Consider the following 17,093-nt stretch of genomic DNA (forward strand, 5'->3'; position numbering starts at 1 on the left):
CCCAGCATGCAGCATCCTCTCTCAGCATTGGCCACTTGTGATTTAATGCTGGTGGTGCTCCCAGAAGAAAAGGACAGCAGCACCAGACTTGGAACAAAAAGCACAAGGAAGAAGTTTCAAAAAAAAGATGCCAAAGAGAAGAAGACTCTCCTCAAGTAAGAGCTACAAACAAGGCCTTGCTTCAGATCCGTTCTGGTGCAAGGACTTCATGAGAGGCAAGGACTTTTCCACTGCAGCCCCAACACCTCTGTGACAGGTAAGCATGGCCTCATCCTTGCTGTCATTTTGTAGGCAGCTCAAGTCTTGTGTTTCAGATGCCTTTTGACTGTTGAAATATTGTTATTCTAAGATTTTAAAATCTATTTTGTTTGGTTTTATTTTAAATCTTCTTTTTGCTCTGTTTATTGGCTTTATGTTATACACCGCTTTGAAAAGCAGTACAGGTTGTCCCTCGTTATTCACTGGGGTTCCGTTTCAGAACCACTAGTGGATAAAAAAGCAATGGAAAAATGGATCTAAAGACCCACTTCCAGGTTTCTTGCCCCTTCATTGCTTCTAATGGAATAAGGTCTTGCCTCAACATCTGCAGGAGTTTGGTTCTGGGACTCCCTGCTGTTACCACTGCATACCTTTACAATTGTGGTTTAAAAACAGCTTTTCTTACTATTGAAGAGAGGCAGTCAGCAATTAGAAACGCAAAGGACCCTCTGCCTTTGCCTGGTTCAGCTGACAAATGGAATGATCACTTGTATGACTGTCTCTCTGCAACAGTAAGAAAAGCAGTTTTTTAAACTAAAGGGATGCATTTCTTCCCCTTCTCCAAGGGATCAGCACTTTCCTTCTCATTTGCAGTGGCCAGTCATGTTGAGTCAAATCCGTGTATAACAAGGTTGGACCTGTATATTTAAATATGCTTCAATTACTTATTGTACCCAACATGATTCCCAAAAGGATCAAGCAACTCCTCATTCAAGAAAAAACAAAAAAACAAAAAACAATTACAACATTATGCTCAACATGTGATAGAAACAGCAAGAAATTGGAGCACATTTGCAAGCAAATGATATTTTCCTTCAATACTTGTGGAGATTTTGCCTTGTTGGATTTTGGACTGACTGTGCTCCTTCCACTTATAATGGGACTAGCCAAACATGGACAATTCTGCCCCCTCCAACAGAAACCCAGCTGCAGGTTGCTGCCCACCCTGCAAAACAATCCCTCCGTACCTGGGTAGGGGATAGAGAGGAGGGTGAAATCGGCATAGCGCTGAGCTTTATCCACCTTTTCAGAAGACGTCACGCTGAATGAGACAGAAAAGCACTACATGGGTGTGAGGCCATTTGTCACTGTATGTCAAGGTAGGGTGATGTCAACTGTGCATGATTTACTCCTGCCCAGCTCCCAAATCCTGTGGTTCTAAGTTTAGAAAGCATAAATGCACATTTAAGTTCCGTGCTTCCTGTGTACTACAGGAAGCATTCAAAAAAATAACCATGACCACCCTGCTCCGTGTAGACCAGGGGTGCCCAAACCCCAGCCCAGGGGTCACCTGCCACCCTCGGGGACTCCCAATCCAGCCCATGGGGAATCCCAGTCTCCAATGATCCTCTGGCCCTCCAGAGACTTGCTGGAGCTGGTGTAAGCCCAACACAACTGCTCTCAGCATGAGGGCAACTGTTCGACCTTCCACGTGAGCAATGGGACAAGGGCCCCCTCCACTGCTTGCTGTTTCACATCTGTGAAGCAGCAGTGGCAGCGAAGGAAAGACTGGCCTTGCTTTGTGCAAGGCCTTTTATACGCCTTGAGCTATTGCAAGACCTTCAATCATTCATGTAAGTTCCATCTCTGATATATTTTATGTAAATTTATTCAAAGTTGGAATGTAAATTAATACTTTTTCCCCGGCCCCTCGACACAGTGTTAGAGAGATGATGTGGCCCTCCTGCCAAAAAGTTTGGACACCCCTGGTGCAGACTGAAGAAGTACACCCCAGAGCTCTACCACCTGTTTCTGTGCAACATGCAGAACAGCTTTAAGCTTCCTGCAGACAATTCCCAAGAGTCTATGGTTTCTGGATTAACCAAAACCTAGGCGAAAAGCAAGAGGTGCGCTTGGCACACTTTCTCCTTTTCAGAAGGTTTTTTGCACCATGCCAGGTACAAGAAGCAAGAGCAGCAAAGAGTCATCTTAAGGTAGTCCTTATTCTCAAAACATGGTCAAATGCAGCAATAAAGAACTTGGCTGCTAAATCAAGGGAATTATGGTAGCTGGGCTTCCTTTAGCTGGAACAGTGATCAAAATAGCCAGTCAGAGTTCACAAACCCAAGCGCTGTCAATACTTACTTCAGACCAAACTTCACTTTCTTGTTCTCCACCATCAAGTCGCAGATGTACCTGACTGACAGGTATCGCAAAAGCTTGATGTCATGACCTCGGACCTTGTCAAACAGCTGCGAGTCCGCATTCCTGAAATGCAGGTCAAGTTAGTGAGAACTTCTCAAGAAAAGGCAATAGAAGACTTCAGACAAACTGATAAGTTTCCAAGCATTAAAGACAACGTGCGGAAGTCCAACATAATAAAGCAAATCCCCCATGTGGGACTTCTGTCACCCTGCAGTGGTAAAGAACAAGGAAGCTCAAGCCCCATTTCAACACACAGGACAGCTTCCCAATATTGGGCCCAGCAGTAAAGTATCCCCTCTCCAAAGGACAAGTTACAACACATTCTTGGAGAGGGAAACATGTAATGGATGCCCCTACGCTGGTAAAGAAGTCATGGCTGCTGATCCTGCCCCCGATCTCAGAGACTCTTCTGCAGGGGTTGTTGAGGTTAGCTCCCCTCAGGAAAATCTACAGCCTCTAGAGTTACTTAATAGGGGAAGCTACAACAATTAAACTACCAGGTACAGAATGAACATATTGTGAATATTTCACAAGCTTTTCCAGTTGCCAGAATTGCATGAGGCAAAGTGTGCCTCCCCCAATGTATTTCATGGACTCCTACAATCCTCTTTGTTTTGGTTTTAACCAAAAATGAAAGAGGCACCTCTCAGGAAACAAGGGAGAACAGTTGTCCGCCCACCAGATGTGTCAGACAGACCTCAAGGCAGAGTCTTCTTCTGTCAGGTCCTCTGAATCTGCCCATGCATCGTCCAAACCCCCTGCAGGAAAAGTCACAAAAGAGGACAGCAAGTTAACAGCTGCTGCCACTTCTGACTGCCAACCTCAAACCATTCATTCATTTCGAATGTTGATACACAGGGAAACTAGCAGATACAGAAGGATTATCAGCTTGCCCCACAATTCATCCAAGGTCCCTCTGTGTATGGAAGAGGTCCTTGTGCTAGCAGAGAACAGTTGTGATGGCAGAAGCTCTGGCTGGTTTGCCTTCCATTATAATTTCAATTTACATCAAGCCAAATGGATTGTAAGAACATAAGAACAGCCCCACTGGATCAGGCCATAGGCCCATCTAGTCCAGCTTCCTGTATCTCACAACGGCCCACCAAATGCCCCAGGGAGCACACCAGATAACAAGAGACTTCATCCTGGTGCCCTCCCTTGCATCTGGCATTCTGACATAGCCCATTTCTAAAATCAGGAGGTTGCACATACACATCATAGCTTGTAACCCATAATGGATTTTTCCTCCAGAAACTTGTTCTTTTAAAGGCATCCAGGCCAGATGCTGTCACCACATCCTACGGCAAGGAGTTCCACAGACCGACGACGCGCTGAGTAAAGAAATATTTTCTTTTGTCTGTCCTAACTCTCCCAACACTCAATTTAGTGGATGTCCCCTGGTTTTGGTGTTATGTGAGAGTGTAAAGAGCATCTCTCTATCCATTTCATCCTTCCCATGCATAATTTTGTCCTCAATGGTATTCTGTTGTTAAATCCAAGTGTCTCTACATAATTTGTAGTCCTCATCAAATGCATTCTCCTTTTTGATTCATCTATATACAACATGTAACTTTCTTTAGGATGGCCAAAAACCAACATTTTATAAACCATTCTCTTAAACACAAGACCACTTTCTGCTTCCAATATTTCACAAATAGCAGTCTTAAGGCTAAAATCATGTTAAATTTGAATATCTGGGTACATATTAATGCCAATAACCACTTTTTTCTCTGGTGGCACATTCATTTTAGGAGCAGTGGCAGACTTACCCTGCCCCCGCTCCCAGGGCAAAAGTCCACGATGCCACCCCCACCTTCTAAGCATGACGGAGCTTCACGTGACTGTGAGATCGACTGGGGAAGCCTTCTGAGGCTTTCCTGCAGTCTTAAACTGTACTTCTGGAAAACCGGAAGTACAGTTTACGACCATGTCGGGAGCCTCAATGAAGCTTCCCATGCAGTCCTAGAGTCACAGACCCAGGGCCCAGGGCATTTGCCCCATTTCCGTCGACTGCTGTTTAAGAGCGTAATATTTTTCTATTTTAAGAGTTCAAGTTTAGCTATTTTTCTAATTTGCACCCAAAACTTTTCTGCCTGCAGACATTTTCACAAACAGCAGAAAAGGTCTGCTCCATATTGTTCAAATTTCCAGCACTGATCAGCATAACTCACATATACTTTTACCTTATAAGGGGGTTATGTTTCACACAGACCACGTTTTTATATAGTTCTCCTTCAAAGTTATGCATACTGTATGCATACTGTAAAGTTATGTATGTATGCATACACTATAGCCCCCCAGCATTGTACATCACAAGCCAGACAGAACAGGTGGCTTTTTAAAACCATTTTGAAGGCCAGGAGGAAATGGAAATTCCCTGTGGGGGGAATTCCAGGCTGGGGGCTGCCTCTGAAAAGGTTCAATCCTACAGGCTCCTCAATCAAGCTTCAACTTAGGACACGAAGCAGAGGCCCTCCGAAATATCTTAACAAGCAGACAGAACCACACAGGAGTAGATGGTCATTAAAATTCCTTTAAAGTCCTGAACAATGTGGACCTAGGGCAATGAACAGAACTTTGAACTGAACCAGAAACAGATGGGAAGCAGTAACCTACTCCAACTGAGAGAAGCCCCATCAGCAATTTGGCTGTAGCATTTTGGAAGAGTTGGAAGTTTCCAAACACTTTTTGAAGGCTGCTTCAAGGGAGGCACATTGAAGTAAGCCAAATGGGATGGGACCTGGGTATGGACGAAAGCTGCCAAATCTATTTTCTCAAGAAAGGGTTGCAAATGGTACAGAAGCTGAAGTTGCACAAAGGCATCCCTGGCACAGTCACCACCTGACTTTCCAGGAGAAAACATGGGTCCAGGAACACCCGCAAAGTGAGGATCTGGCTCCTATAGAGCTTCTAAACATTGTGAGGACTTTTTGAAACAAACTTCTTGAGCGGCCTTGTAAAATCTGTAACACAGAGAAATGTCTGTGTAGAGAGAGAGTTTTAGTACCCTGCATCGCTCACAGACATTCCCCAGAAGCAGCAGCAGCAGCAGAACTGTCCAATTTTCATACTTTATATCACTTTTGCATAATTCTGAAGCCAGCTTCTCGTGGTGCAAAATTTAGTTAGCTTGATAAAGAGGTTGTACTTGGCTCTTAAAGCACAGAATGCACACAGTCATGGTTTGAAGTGAAAGTTTCAAAAGGTGATGGCAGTCAGCCTGGCCACATGTCTTCAGCAGGAACAGGAATTCTCCATGTGCCTTGTTGATGCAGGCAGCTCCCAATACACAATGGGGGACGCACTATGGACTGACCCAAATAAGCAAATAAGGAAACCTCCACTTGTGGAAGACACAAGCGCTCCAGAGGTAGCTTACGCCTCTAGCTCAATGGGAATTAAATCATATTTTAAGCACAGCAAGTATAATTGTTGAAAATGTATCTGGCTCCCAGCATAATTTGCCAAGTGTGTCCTTCCATTTACACAGACTTGGTTTCCATCTTGAAATAAACCACTGTCCCAAGTACATGTCTGCTGCTTATATCAATTTTCCAGGATGCCACTTCCCCTCCAGCAAGCATTATAAACACAGCAAGCACAGACTACAACCAAAAGGTATCCCTTCTCCTCCCCAGTCTTACCTGAGAAAATGTAGTTGTATCCTGTACGCCCATAAAGTTCTCCCCACCCAGCCAGAGTGGCTGATCGGCATATATGCTGGGGAGAGACATACAAAGAATGTCCATCATAGCACATAAGAGATGTAACAGATCTTCTTCTGCTTTGGACCCTCCCCCACCCCAAACCAAAGAGGGTCTACTTGCAGTTGCAATGTGCCTCCCCCTTCCAGACAGATGGCTGCGCAGTTCGTGGGCTAAGTTTCATTACTTCTCAACTGTTATGATAAGCTAAGCAGCATTTTCCTATAATTTCTCCTCCTCCACACCACTATTTGCAATTCCTTTTTAACTAGCATCCTCTGAGTTTCATTAACATGCTCTTTGAACCTTCCCTCCCAAACCCTTAACGAAGAGGATTAGCCTGGTCCCCACAGGATCCAACCAGATTCACCTATTTCCATTCTTAAGGGCACATTTTCAGCTTCTCTAGCAGGGGTGAGGTGAATTTGCAAGTTACAAAACATGTAATCTCCTGCACTGGTCCAGTCTCAGCCCCCTATAGGTGCATGCAAGTTTGATGGGGGCCTCAGGTGTTACATGGACATGATAAAAAGAGGATACAAGACCAAGCCACTCTCCTACCCACTTTTCAATTAACATTTTCTGGTAACATGTGAAGCCATTCTCAATTACTGAAATCTCCCACGAAGGAGACAGAACTCCAACAAACCTGCATTACTCAGAAGCTTCAATGAAACTGAGATCAAATAGTGGGAAGAGCAGGAGAGTTATAATTTCAAAGAGCCAATAGACTGGGGAGAAGACAGCTAGAGCTGTTCCAACTTCTCCAATACCCCACTCCAGTTTTAGCCTTGAACACTGCTATGAAAACAAATTTGGCACTGGGGCACCCAGAGATAAAACAGAGCAGGATCCCAGCAATTACTGTATTAATATTTGAGGAATGAAGAAATCCCCCATCAGGTTGAAGCAGATCCTACAGATTTGATAACCTCTGTTTCTCCAAAAAGCAACCCCACACCCTTGCTACCAACTCCTTCATTCAAAAAGGGACTCTTCTCAGCTGCCTGTACCTCCTCAATATGCACCCAGACTTCCCAAGATCTTCACTTTCAAAAGGTTGTCAACTACAATCCACCATAATCAGCAAGACTTCAGTCATTTTTCTTGAGAGCAGAATGGGCAGAACTTCAACAGGGATACCCAGACTTACCCTAGACATCCTCAAGCTAACCCTCTCCTCTAATTAGGAACACTAGTTCAGCAGAAAACAGCAGATTCCAAACCATCCTGGCTCACAGGGATAACTTTTATACTCTTGCCAAGTTCTCTTATAAGAAGTTGAACTCGCTTCTGGCCAGAAGAGATCTCAGAAGTTAAGCCAGCCCAGTACAACCTACACAAGAGCATCTAGGGTGGGTACCATTTTCAATCTAATGAAAGCTACAATGATGCATCTGTATGGGGAGAATAGCAGCTCAAGATGTGGCAGGAGACAAGTTTACCTTTCCCTTGTAGAGGATGACAGGGCAGACAAACCGCCCTCGGCATCGGGCCATTTTGCTGCGATGGACAAGGTCCTGTAGTTTCCCGACTTGGACGGTACTCTCAAACCTATTGGAGACAAAGGAATTAATTATCTGCACTGGCAGGAATTAGGATGTTGATATCTGGATGGGTTCCAAGATCATGAGTAACTGAAAATTTCTATTTGGGCCTATGCCCAATGTGCAATCAGCCCTTGAGAGCCTGGCAATTTTTGCTTACTACTTTTAAATAAATGTTTGCCGAGATTACCTGCAGGTATTCACACACCAACAATTTATTTATTGAATTTATATCCCAACTAGCTCATGCAGAAGCATATGCCCAAGGTGGCTTATAAAGTTCCATAATAACCGCATACAAATAGTGAGTAAAATCATTTTTAAAAACACACAATAAAACAATTGGAGGGAGGCAACCATTTGGTCCAGAGAGAAGCAGCAGAACCATTATTGCAAAGGCAGACATCAACCCATCACACCAGACAAAACAGAAATGTTTTGAGCCCTCAACAAAAAGCTAAGAAGGAGGGGTAGTTCTTACTTCCCCCGGAAGGGAGTTCCATATTTGCGGTACCACTACTGGGAAGGCTTGCCTTCTTGCTGCCATCCCTCTAACTTGGGACAAAAGCAGCACTTGTAGGAGAGCCCTCTTAGATGACCAAAGAGAGCAGGCCAGAACTTATGGAGGAAGGCGGTCACTCAGATAACCTGAACCCAAATTGTGAATAGTATTTATCCTGCTTTTCCCCTAGGGCAGTCTCCTTCTACTCACCTGCCCCACTTATCCTTACAACTGCCCTGTGACAGAGGTAAAGCTGAGAGGTAGTGACTTCTGTACTGCAGCGAGTCATGGACTCTTCACTCACAACAGGAGAGGAAACTGAACGCTTTCCACATGCGATGCCTCCAACGCATTCTCGGCATCACCTGGCAGGACAAAGTTCCAAACAAGACAGTCCTGGAACAAGCTGGAATCCCTAGCATGTATGCACTGCTGAAACAGAGACGCCTGCGTTGGTTTGGTCATGTCGTGAGAATGGGCGATGGCTGGATCCCAAAGGATCTTCTCTGTGGAGAACTTGTGCAGGGAAAGCACCCTACAGGTAGAACACAGCTGCAATACAAGGATATCTGCAAGAGGGAGCTGAAGGCCTTAGGAATGGACCTCAACAGGTGGGAAACCTTGGCCTCTGAGCAGCCCGCTTGGAGGCAGGCTGTGCAGTATGGCCTCTCCCAGTCTGAAGAGACACTTGCCCAACAGACTGAGGCAAAGAAGGAAGGCCAGTAGCCAGGGAGACACACCAGGGACAGACTACATTTACTCCCAGTGTGGAAGGGATTGTCACTCCCGAATTGGCCTTTTCAGCCACACCAGACACTGTCCCAGAACCACTTTTCAGAGCGTGATACCATAGTCTTCCGAGACTGAAGGATGCCAATGAAGAAGCGACTCATTCAAGGTCACCCTTAATCATAGTTCGGCAAAAACATGAACTGGGGTCTCCAAGTCCAACACTATATACTGTTATCACAGTAGCTCAGGAAATCATATGCTTTTTGAGCAGCTTATTCAGGTCACAGCAGATCAGTTTTGACAGAACCAGAGAGAGGGAAAGTGGGAGTGAATCAGTGCGGCCCAATTTGGCAACACCTTCCCTGGAGCAAAAGTGATGGATGGACAGTCTCAGAAGCAAAGCAAAAAAAGCAGACATTCTGGTGTTCAATGCACAATGCACACCTTTGACATCTGAATTCCCAGCCAAGATGCTCTCTAGTTCCCAGTGACAATGACGTTTTGACCAGGTGGGAGGAATGTGTTATTCACACATAGCAAGGAAACAAGACCTATCTCTAGTTGCTGGACAAAAGCCTAATCTCTCCTTCCACAAACCGGAAATAACAGTAAAGGGCCTGAGCCTGCCCATCACCATCAGAGGCAGTGTAAGCACATGTGCCTACTCTGTAAAGAGGAATCCTAATGCTACATAACATTGCTGCTTTCAGGGATTACCCCGGATAATTTTGAGACCGCTTTCTCTTTCTAGTTGTGAAGACTATAAACATGCCTTATAAATTATCAGCAATTCTCAGGAATCCAGCAGTACACCACGTACATGCCTGGCATAGAAGCAGAGAACAACTGTTCAAAGCAGCACTCCGACATATGGCACAACCTCATTTACCCATAGCTCCCAATGCAGCAGCTGGATAAGCAGGCAAGTTCTTGGCACAGGGTAATGAAGAGTGTTCTGGTAATTGGGAAATCCAGATCAATGAGATGAAATAACCCTGGGGTTTAGAATCCAGCAAGAGAACTCCCATATCTACACCCAGAGAGGAAAATAAATGCAGGTGTACATACACTGACATCACCTTTTATTTGCTTGCAAAATCTGGCTCGGATTAGGGATTTATTATAAAGATTCCATGTGTACACAGATGTGTGCCAAAATTTACAAGATTTTTTACCCTGCATTGAGCAGTATTCCCCCCCAATAGAAACCATTTGCTAAAGACTCTTGTGGCTTGAATGCACGGAGTCCTGCAATAGCTTCCAGTTTCTGTGAGAGATTTGTGGCCTTGCATGTTTTAAGAAACGTGCTGGCAATGGTCTAACCGCCATAGCAGAAAGATATGCAGCCTGTTCCTGCAAAGGAAAATAAAAAAAGAGAGAACAGAATTCTACTCTCCCACCCCAGAAACTATTTCAACATCCCCCCACCCATTTCAACTGCAATTAAGACAGACAGACATATGGGAATCCAGAAGTTAGGTCTGAATGTTCACATGACCCCAACCCAGGGCTTTTATGCTCGCTCAGCACAGCATAATTAAAGACCTTTGTGTACTTCCTGCAAAGGCCGGTAGCCAGTTTGGAAGCCTGGGAATTGAGCTACTGAATTTTCCAACAATGCAACTACTGTCTTCAAACTTACACACACACAAACGTTATCATTAATGGAACCCTGCAGAGATGCCTCCTGAGAAGGAAGAATTGGAAGCAAAGCAAAAGAAGATGCAAATTGTGAGCTGAGATGATTGAAAATTGCTCCATTTTGTCTTTAAAATAAAATCAGATTTGCCCATCAACTCCAGATAACATAGAGTAAGACCAATAACCAGAATCTGCTGCCAGTCTGGCATTCCAGGGGTTCTCTTTGGGGAGGGAACATCCCCACTAGTAACACTCTAAGAGCAAACGCTGGGAGTGTCCAAGCTCTAGGCCTGGTCCTGCAGCCAAGTTGGTAAAATGGATTGTATCACTTCAGGTGGAGGTGTTGGTGGAGATCACATATGTGAATTCTCTTTATTAAAAATCCCTGCAAATAGAAAGTCAACACAGGACGGAATGGGATGGGCTAGGCCCCTTCTCTCTGATGTACCAGGCGTTTTGTTTTTCATTAGCACAGAGGAAAACAAATAAATATGGGGAAGCATTCAAAAATAGCATCCCCCACACCTACAGCTTGAGGTGTCACAATTCATTTTATAATAATAATAATATAATAATAACAGGTATTTATATACCGCCTTTCTTGGTCTTTATTCAAGGCGGTTTACATAGGCAGGCTTTATTAAATCCCTTATTAAATAGGGATTTTTACAATTTCAAAGAAGGTTCTTTCTTTCAAGAACGACTACATTCAAGGTGTTTCATTACGATCTGGCTTCACATTCTGGCCTCCATCCTCCCACGCTCAGAGCAGATGGAATTGCTCGGCTTCAGCTTGTCAGCTGCTCCAAGGTTGCACGGTGCCGGTGGCCTCGAACTGGCGACCTTGTGGATGTTATCTTCAGGCAGACGGAGGCTCTACCCTCTAGACCAGACCTCCTGCCCCATAAAATTTTACGGTTTTAGGATTCTGCCACTTTCTTCTATGGCATGTATAGACCAAGCCCTAGCTATGGAGTGGGGAGCCCTCTCCCATCTCACCTAGGTGCCTTTGGAATAAGAGCAAAATGTGATGTACTGCTTTACCCAGGAAGAGTTATGGTGGTAGTGGGAGTTCCCGTATAGAAAATGTGATCACAGGACTAAAAGCACATGCACATATTTTAAGAAGAGAACCCCTATTCCCAAGGTTAATGTTAATGGGAGAGATGGGAGGGGAAGTAATAATACTTGGGATTTCTAGCATTCCATATGTATTACCTTGATTTAATCATTAAAATAACCCTGTAAGTATTACTGTCCCTCCACTGCAGCTGGAAAGTCAAGAGGGAGCATCTTGCCTAGTGAGTTCTGGGCAGAAAAGAGATTCAAACCCAGCAAATCCTAAATTGGCTGCACAGTATCCAGACAATACACTACCCCAGCTCTCAAGAAAAGATCAAGTGCTGGGATATCATGTGACCTTTCTATAAACAGAAAGGGGTTCCAGACCCATGAGACTAATGACGTGGACAGAAATGATACCCAGTACAGCAGGGGTCTCCAAATTTTTTGGCCAGAGGGCCACATCAAATATCTGGCATGGTGTTGAGGGCTGGAAAAAAATTTAAAATAGAATGCATTAGAGATGGAACTTAGATGAATGAATAAATGGGCTCAAATTTCCAAGATTTCTTCAAGCACCAACAAATACCACAGAAATAAAGCACAGACTCAAATTGACCCCCGTTCCCCCACCTTCCAAACAGCTTGCTTAAATATACAGGAGTAATCAGCACATCACTGGAAAAACCCAGAGCGTGTTCTGAGGGCTGGGAAGGCCTCACCAACCTTCAGAAAGCCCTCTAAGGAAGGGGTGTCCAAACATTTTGGCAGGAGGGCCACATCATCTCCCTGACACTGTGTCGGGGGCTGGGGAAAAAATGAATTCATTTACATTTCAAATTTGAATAAATTTACATAAATGAATATATTATAGATTGAACTTATATGACTGAATGAAGGTCTTGCAGTAGCTCAAGGCCAATAAAAGGCCTTGCACAAAGCAAGGCTAACCTTTCCTTCGCTGCCACTGCTGCATTACAGACGTGAAACAGCAAGTAGTGGAGGGAGCCCTCATCCCACAACTCAGGTGAGAGGTAGAGCAGTTGCATCGGGCCAGCACGGGCTCCAGCAAGTCTCCGGAGGGCCAAAGGCTCATTGGAGACTGGGGGCTCCCAGAAGGCCGGATTGGGAGCCCCCGAGGGCCACAAGTGGCCCCCGGGCCAGGGTTTGGACACCCTTGCTCTAAGGCCTTCAGAGGGCACAAAAAGTTGCTTCCTGTTTTTTGGGAAAACCAGGAAGTGATGTTTTAGGCCTTTAGAAGTGTTCTGAGGACCAGGGAAGCTCACGCAGCCTACCTGGTTCTCAGAAAACCCTCTGGATGTGACCAGAGCACAGCTCCAGTTGTGTTTAGTTGAGCGGCTCAGAGGCTCTCAGGGAACAGAGGCTACTGTGGACCAGACAGAGGCTTGCTGTGGGTTGCATCTGGCCCCCAGGTCGGGGTTTGGAGACCCTGAACTAAAGCATTATTTCCCTCCCTCCATCCCATTTGGTTCTACAAAGCACAGCCAAGGCAGGAAGTCCCATACCACAATGAGGTAACATGCAAAATCTGAGTCCCCAACACACAGAATCTAACAGACTTGTAACACAGGCAACTCATCAGAGAGCATGGACATGGTTTCAAGGTGGATTAGCATTTCTCAGTGTAGGAATCTGAAGACCACCACATGACATCCTATCTGGGCTAATGGAGCAGTAGCAATAACCAGTCAGTCCAACACAGAGCCCCTTATTGACTTTTGTCAGGGTATACAAGAACCAACACTGGAGGGTTCTTCCTCTTTTCTAGAATTGAAAAGAGGAAGCAGCCTGCCCTCCCCACACCTATATGGGCATACTTTTTTGTTCCTAGGGTGCCCGGGTTCTTTTTTTAGCAGTCTATGTGTTATTTTGCCATTCTACAGAACGTTCCCTCTCCCAGCCATGCCTGAAGGAAAATCTCCAGACACCTTAAGTAACAATGGTGAGGTTTCTGACCTTTCAACTATTTACTTGGAGTTCTGAAATTGGAAATCCTGGCCAGAGTAACACATGCTTTCATGTCATCAACTTCTCATAGCGAGTCTGCACCTAAAAACATTGCTTATTGTTTTGAATAGGAAAAAAATGCTAATTTGGGAAAGGGGTGGCCCTTGATTGTAGCCCGGTTGCATTTAGCTTTTCTTCCTTGTTTTCCCTGTCACAGAAAAATGGAATCCAGATATGTTTGAAGGAATCCCCCCAAAATCTCTTTGAGGACATGAAACAGAAAATATCTGCTGGCATTTTTCCCCCCACTCATCTTTAAAACTTGCCAAATGCAGTATACTGGAGGTGGAAAGCAGTGGTGTAGCCAAGGCATCTGGTACCCAGGGGTGCAACGTTTTTTTAACACACACCCCCATTTCAAACACCCCCGGGTACCAGATGACTTTTAGAAAATGCCTTTCTAAGACCTCCAGGAAGTCTTAGACTGCTTTTTTTTCCCCCACCTCCGGTCTGCGGCTGGGGTGTGGGTTCGCACTCCCACCCAAGGCAATGTACCCCTGTCCTCGTAGCTACGCCACTGAGGACTGAAGGCCTGACTTTAGTTTCCCCTCAGGATCATCTAAAATTGTGGATATTTGTACATTTATCATTATTGCAATTTAAATGTGTTTTTAGTGATGGAACTCAGACTCTGAAACAATTTTAAAGTTGCTTTTATTATCAGTTTACAGCTGCCTTGCAAGGCAGGCTGGATCTCAAATTTATAAGAACCATGCAGAATTGCAAGCTATCTGTGACTGGGCATTACCTAAAGGACAGCATGTCTGAGAAAAAAAACAAGCTTGTCTCAATATTGGTTTGTATGCTGGGGACTTGAAATTGTTTCTTTCCCTCCCAAGTAGCTCAAGTGCATTTGCTTTTAGATTAAGATTGTGAAGTTTGCAGTCCAAAGTGCTTTTAAAAGGGCTCGGTCTGTATCAAGGGGGAGCAGGATCCAATGTTCTCCACTTTCCCCTACAAAAATGGGCCATGCCACCCCATTTGTAGTTCAGAACAGGCGCCCTTCAACAACAGAGCCAACAGCAAATCAGGGTGTGAGCCACCGGCCCTCCAGATGAGATCACAGCAGATTCAAAAGAGAACATGAACACCATACTGAAGACAGTGTGTACAGGCAGTTCTGAGATCACTCCAGCTGACCGCAAAACAGACCAGCACACCCAGGGACTTTGGAGCAACCCCTTAAACAAAAAACTGACACAGCTGACAGTGTTCATTTTGCTGTTAAAACAATTGCAACACTTAGAATATAAATATTATTTCAACAGACATTTAGTTCAGAATGAGGCTAGTTTTGCCGAGTAGGTTTACTGGCACCCTAAAACTCATCAGATGCTTTAAAAGATGTGGAAGCACCACAGGCTTTTATTTCTACCCTACAAAAAGATCTCGCTCTTCTGAGTGGAAAGACAGCATGACTTGGTGTGCAAAGGGGCTAGCAAGGGGCGCTCAGGGGATCCAACAGTCCCAAAATAAAACAGTCTCAAAAACAAGAGACAGGTACCTGGCATTTAAAAAGTTATGGTCCTAATCAATATTAAAACACCTATTAAGGAAAACTAAGCACCACCATGAATGATGTCTAGGACCTATATCTTCTGAGGACAATTCACTAAAGCAGTGATTCTCAAACTGGGGTGTCGTGATGCCCTAGCCAGAGAGCCCTGGCCTCTGCACCCTTAAGGGGAGGTTTGCAATCGCGAAACCGCAAGTGGGTTGCAGTCATTATTTTGCTTGTCCCTGCATGTTGGGGAGCTCTGCGGAGGCTGGCACGAGGCTCCCCGCACCCCCCGGGAAACTGCTGCAGGCTGTGGTAAGTCACAGCAAGCCCCTGCGCACCTCCAAAGCGATGCGATCTTGGCAATCATGTCACTGCCCCTTCTCCCTGCCCCTTAAGGGGGGCAGAGGCCAGAGGGGAGTTTGAGAACTGCTGCATTAAAGGTTTATCCAAACAGGCCAATTCATTGGTAGCAGCATGCACATCACCTGCCAATGGTTCAATCTGGAAAATCCTTCAGGCTTAGGCAGCTTCCTGTGTTCCTTCTACTGAACCAGACCACTGGTCCACCTAGATCAGCATTATCAATACAGACAGGTAGCATCTCTCCCAAGGTTTTGGGCCCTACCTGGAGATGCCAAGGATTGAACCTGGGAGTCTCCTGCATGCAGAACAATAACCTAAAGTGAACAGAGCACCCTGCTGGTGCAAGAGGCTATCTGCAACTCTATACAGGACTGGTTCAATGATACTAGAGCTAGATTATAAGATGGTGATCTAGTTCTGCTGCATCCAGGATGTTGAGGGGTTAAAATCAGTGGTTCTCAAACTGTGACTCATGACAACCAGCCAGGGGAGTCACAGAATCCTTGTGAAAAACCCACTGCCCTATACAACATATAGGATTATAGACCTAATGGGGAGCCACAGCCAATGGCCCAGTAGGGTCAAGGGAGCCACCAGTTAAGAAAGTTCAGGAACCACTGGGTTAAATGGTTCTCTCTTCATTGCGAGGAGACACAAGGAGGCTCAGTCTATTGCCATTTTTATCCAGAGCATTACAATTCTGATGAAGTCATAGTGGAGAGAAGAAACATGCTTTTCTCATGCTTTGTCAAAGTAGAGAGAAGAAACAAGGGTGGTTGGGTGTGCAGAGTTACAAGGTCTCTTCCCCAGAGCAACTATCTGGAAAATATGCTGATTCTACAACTGCTTCTGCACAACTAAAGCTTTATAACTTGTTAGGTAGGTTGCAAGACTGCTGCTTGTATCATGGGACAGATTCTCAATATTTGTGCACCATTTGGGTGACTAGACCCCCCCTCCTTTCAGCAGACTACTCGGGGGACTTGACAAGTGAGATTTCACCACATGAGGAAAAACCCAGACTTAGTGTCAGGCAGATACAAACTATGGATACAAATTGTCAGGATGTCCAGCAAGGTGCAATGGTGAAGAAGAAAAAACAGCGCTGGTTTATTCAAACAGGAACCTTTACAAAAAATACTAAAAGTAGCGTATGCAATAAGGTCCTTGTGGAAGACCTTAAAATTCCACCACATGCTTTTTAAGAGGACTAGATGCTGAAAACATCCACTGTCTGCTATTCACAAGCCAATCTCAAGAATTCACCCTTGAGATTTAAAGCTATTTCCAACTGGTCAGACACGACAGAATATTATAGTGCCAGCTGATAGGACTTAAAACTACTACTTTGGTTAAACAAGATGGTGAGGAGGAGGAGGAGGAGAGGTAGGGGCATCCGGGTGGCAATGTATCATTAGGGTGGCCCAGGAAAGATGCTGTGGTTAAGAGGGGGTTAATGAGAAGGAATCCTGGAGAGCAATACAGAGAAAGAAGCAGCTCAATTAACACAGACTGCCAAGTAGGAGGGAGCAATGCATTCCCAAGAGGTGCCAATTAAATATTTGCTCGTTTCAAAGGCTTTTCCAGCTTCCTTCCAGCAGTCCCTCCTC

At 45.0% G+C, this 17,093-nt stretch overlaps 1 protein-coding gene across 2 annotated transcripts in view; it reads right to left on the minus strand.

Annotated features, from left to right (window-relative positions):
* The window catches only part of MTMR14 (myotubularin related protein 14), a 79,461-nt gene that overhangs the window by 51,297 nt on the left and 11,071 nt on the right, over positions 1-17,093 (minus strand). For both annotated transcript variants that reach the window (XM_066613709.1, XM_066613708.1), the window contains exons 3-7: positions 7,553-7,661; positions 6,048-6,123; positions 3,101-3,161; positions 2,344-2,466; positions 1,227-1,300 (exon numbers count right to left, since the gene is read on the minus strand). In XM_066613709.1, coding sequence (XP_066469806.1) covers positions 1,227-1,300; positions 2,344-2,466; positions 3,101-3,161; positions 6,048-6,123; positions 7,553-7,661 — 443 coding nt within the window. The remainder of the gene's footprint in view (positions 1-1,226; positions 1,301-2,343; positions 2,467-3,100; positions 3,162-6,047; positions 6,124-7,552; positions 7,662-17,093) is intronic.

The sequence above is a fragment of the Tiliqua scincoides genome, chromosome 2, assembly GCF_035046505.1.
Source record: "Tiliqua scincoides isolate rTilSci1 chromosome 2, rTilSci1.hap2, whole genome shotgun sequence".
NCBI lineage: Eukaryota > Metazoa > Chordata > Lepidosauria > Squamata > Scincidae > Tiliqua > Tiliqua scincoides.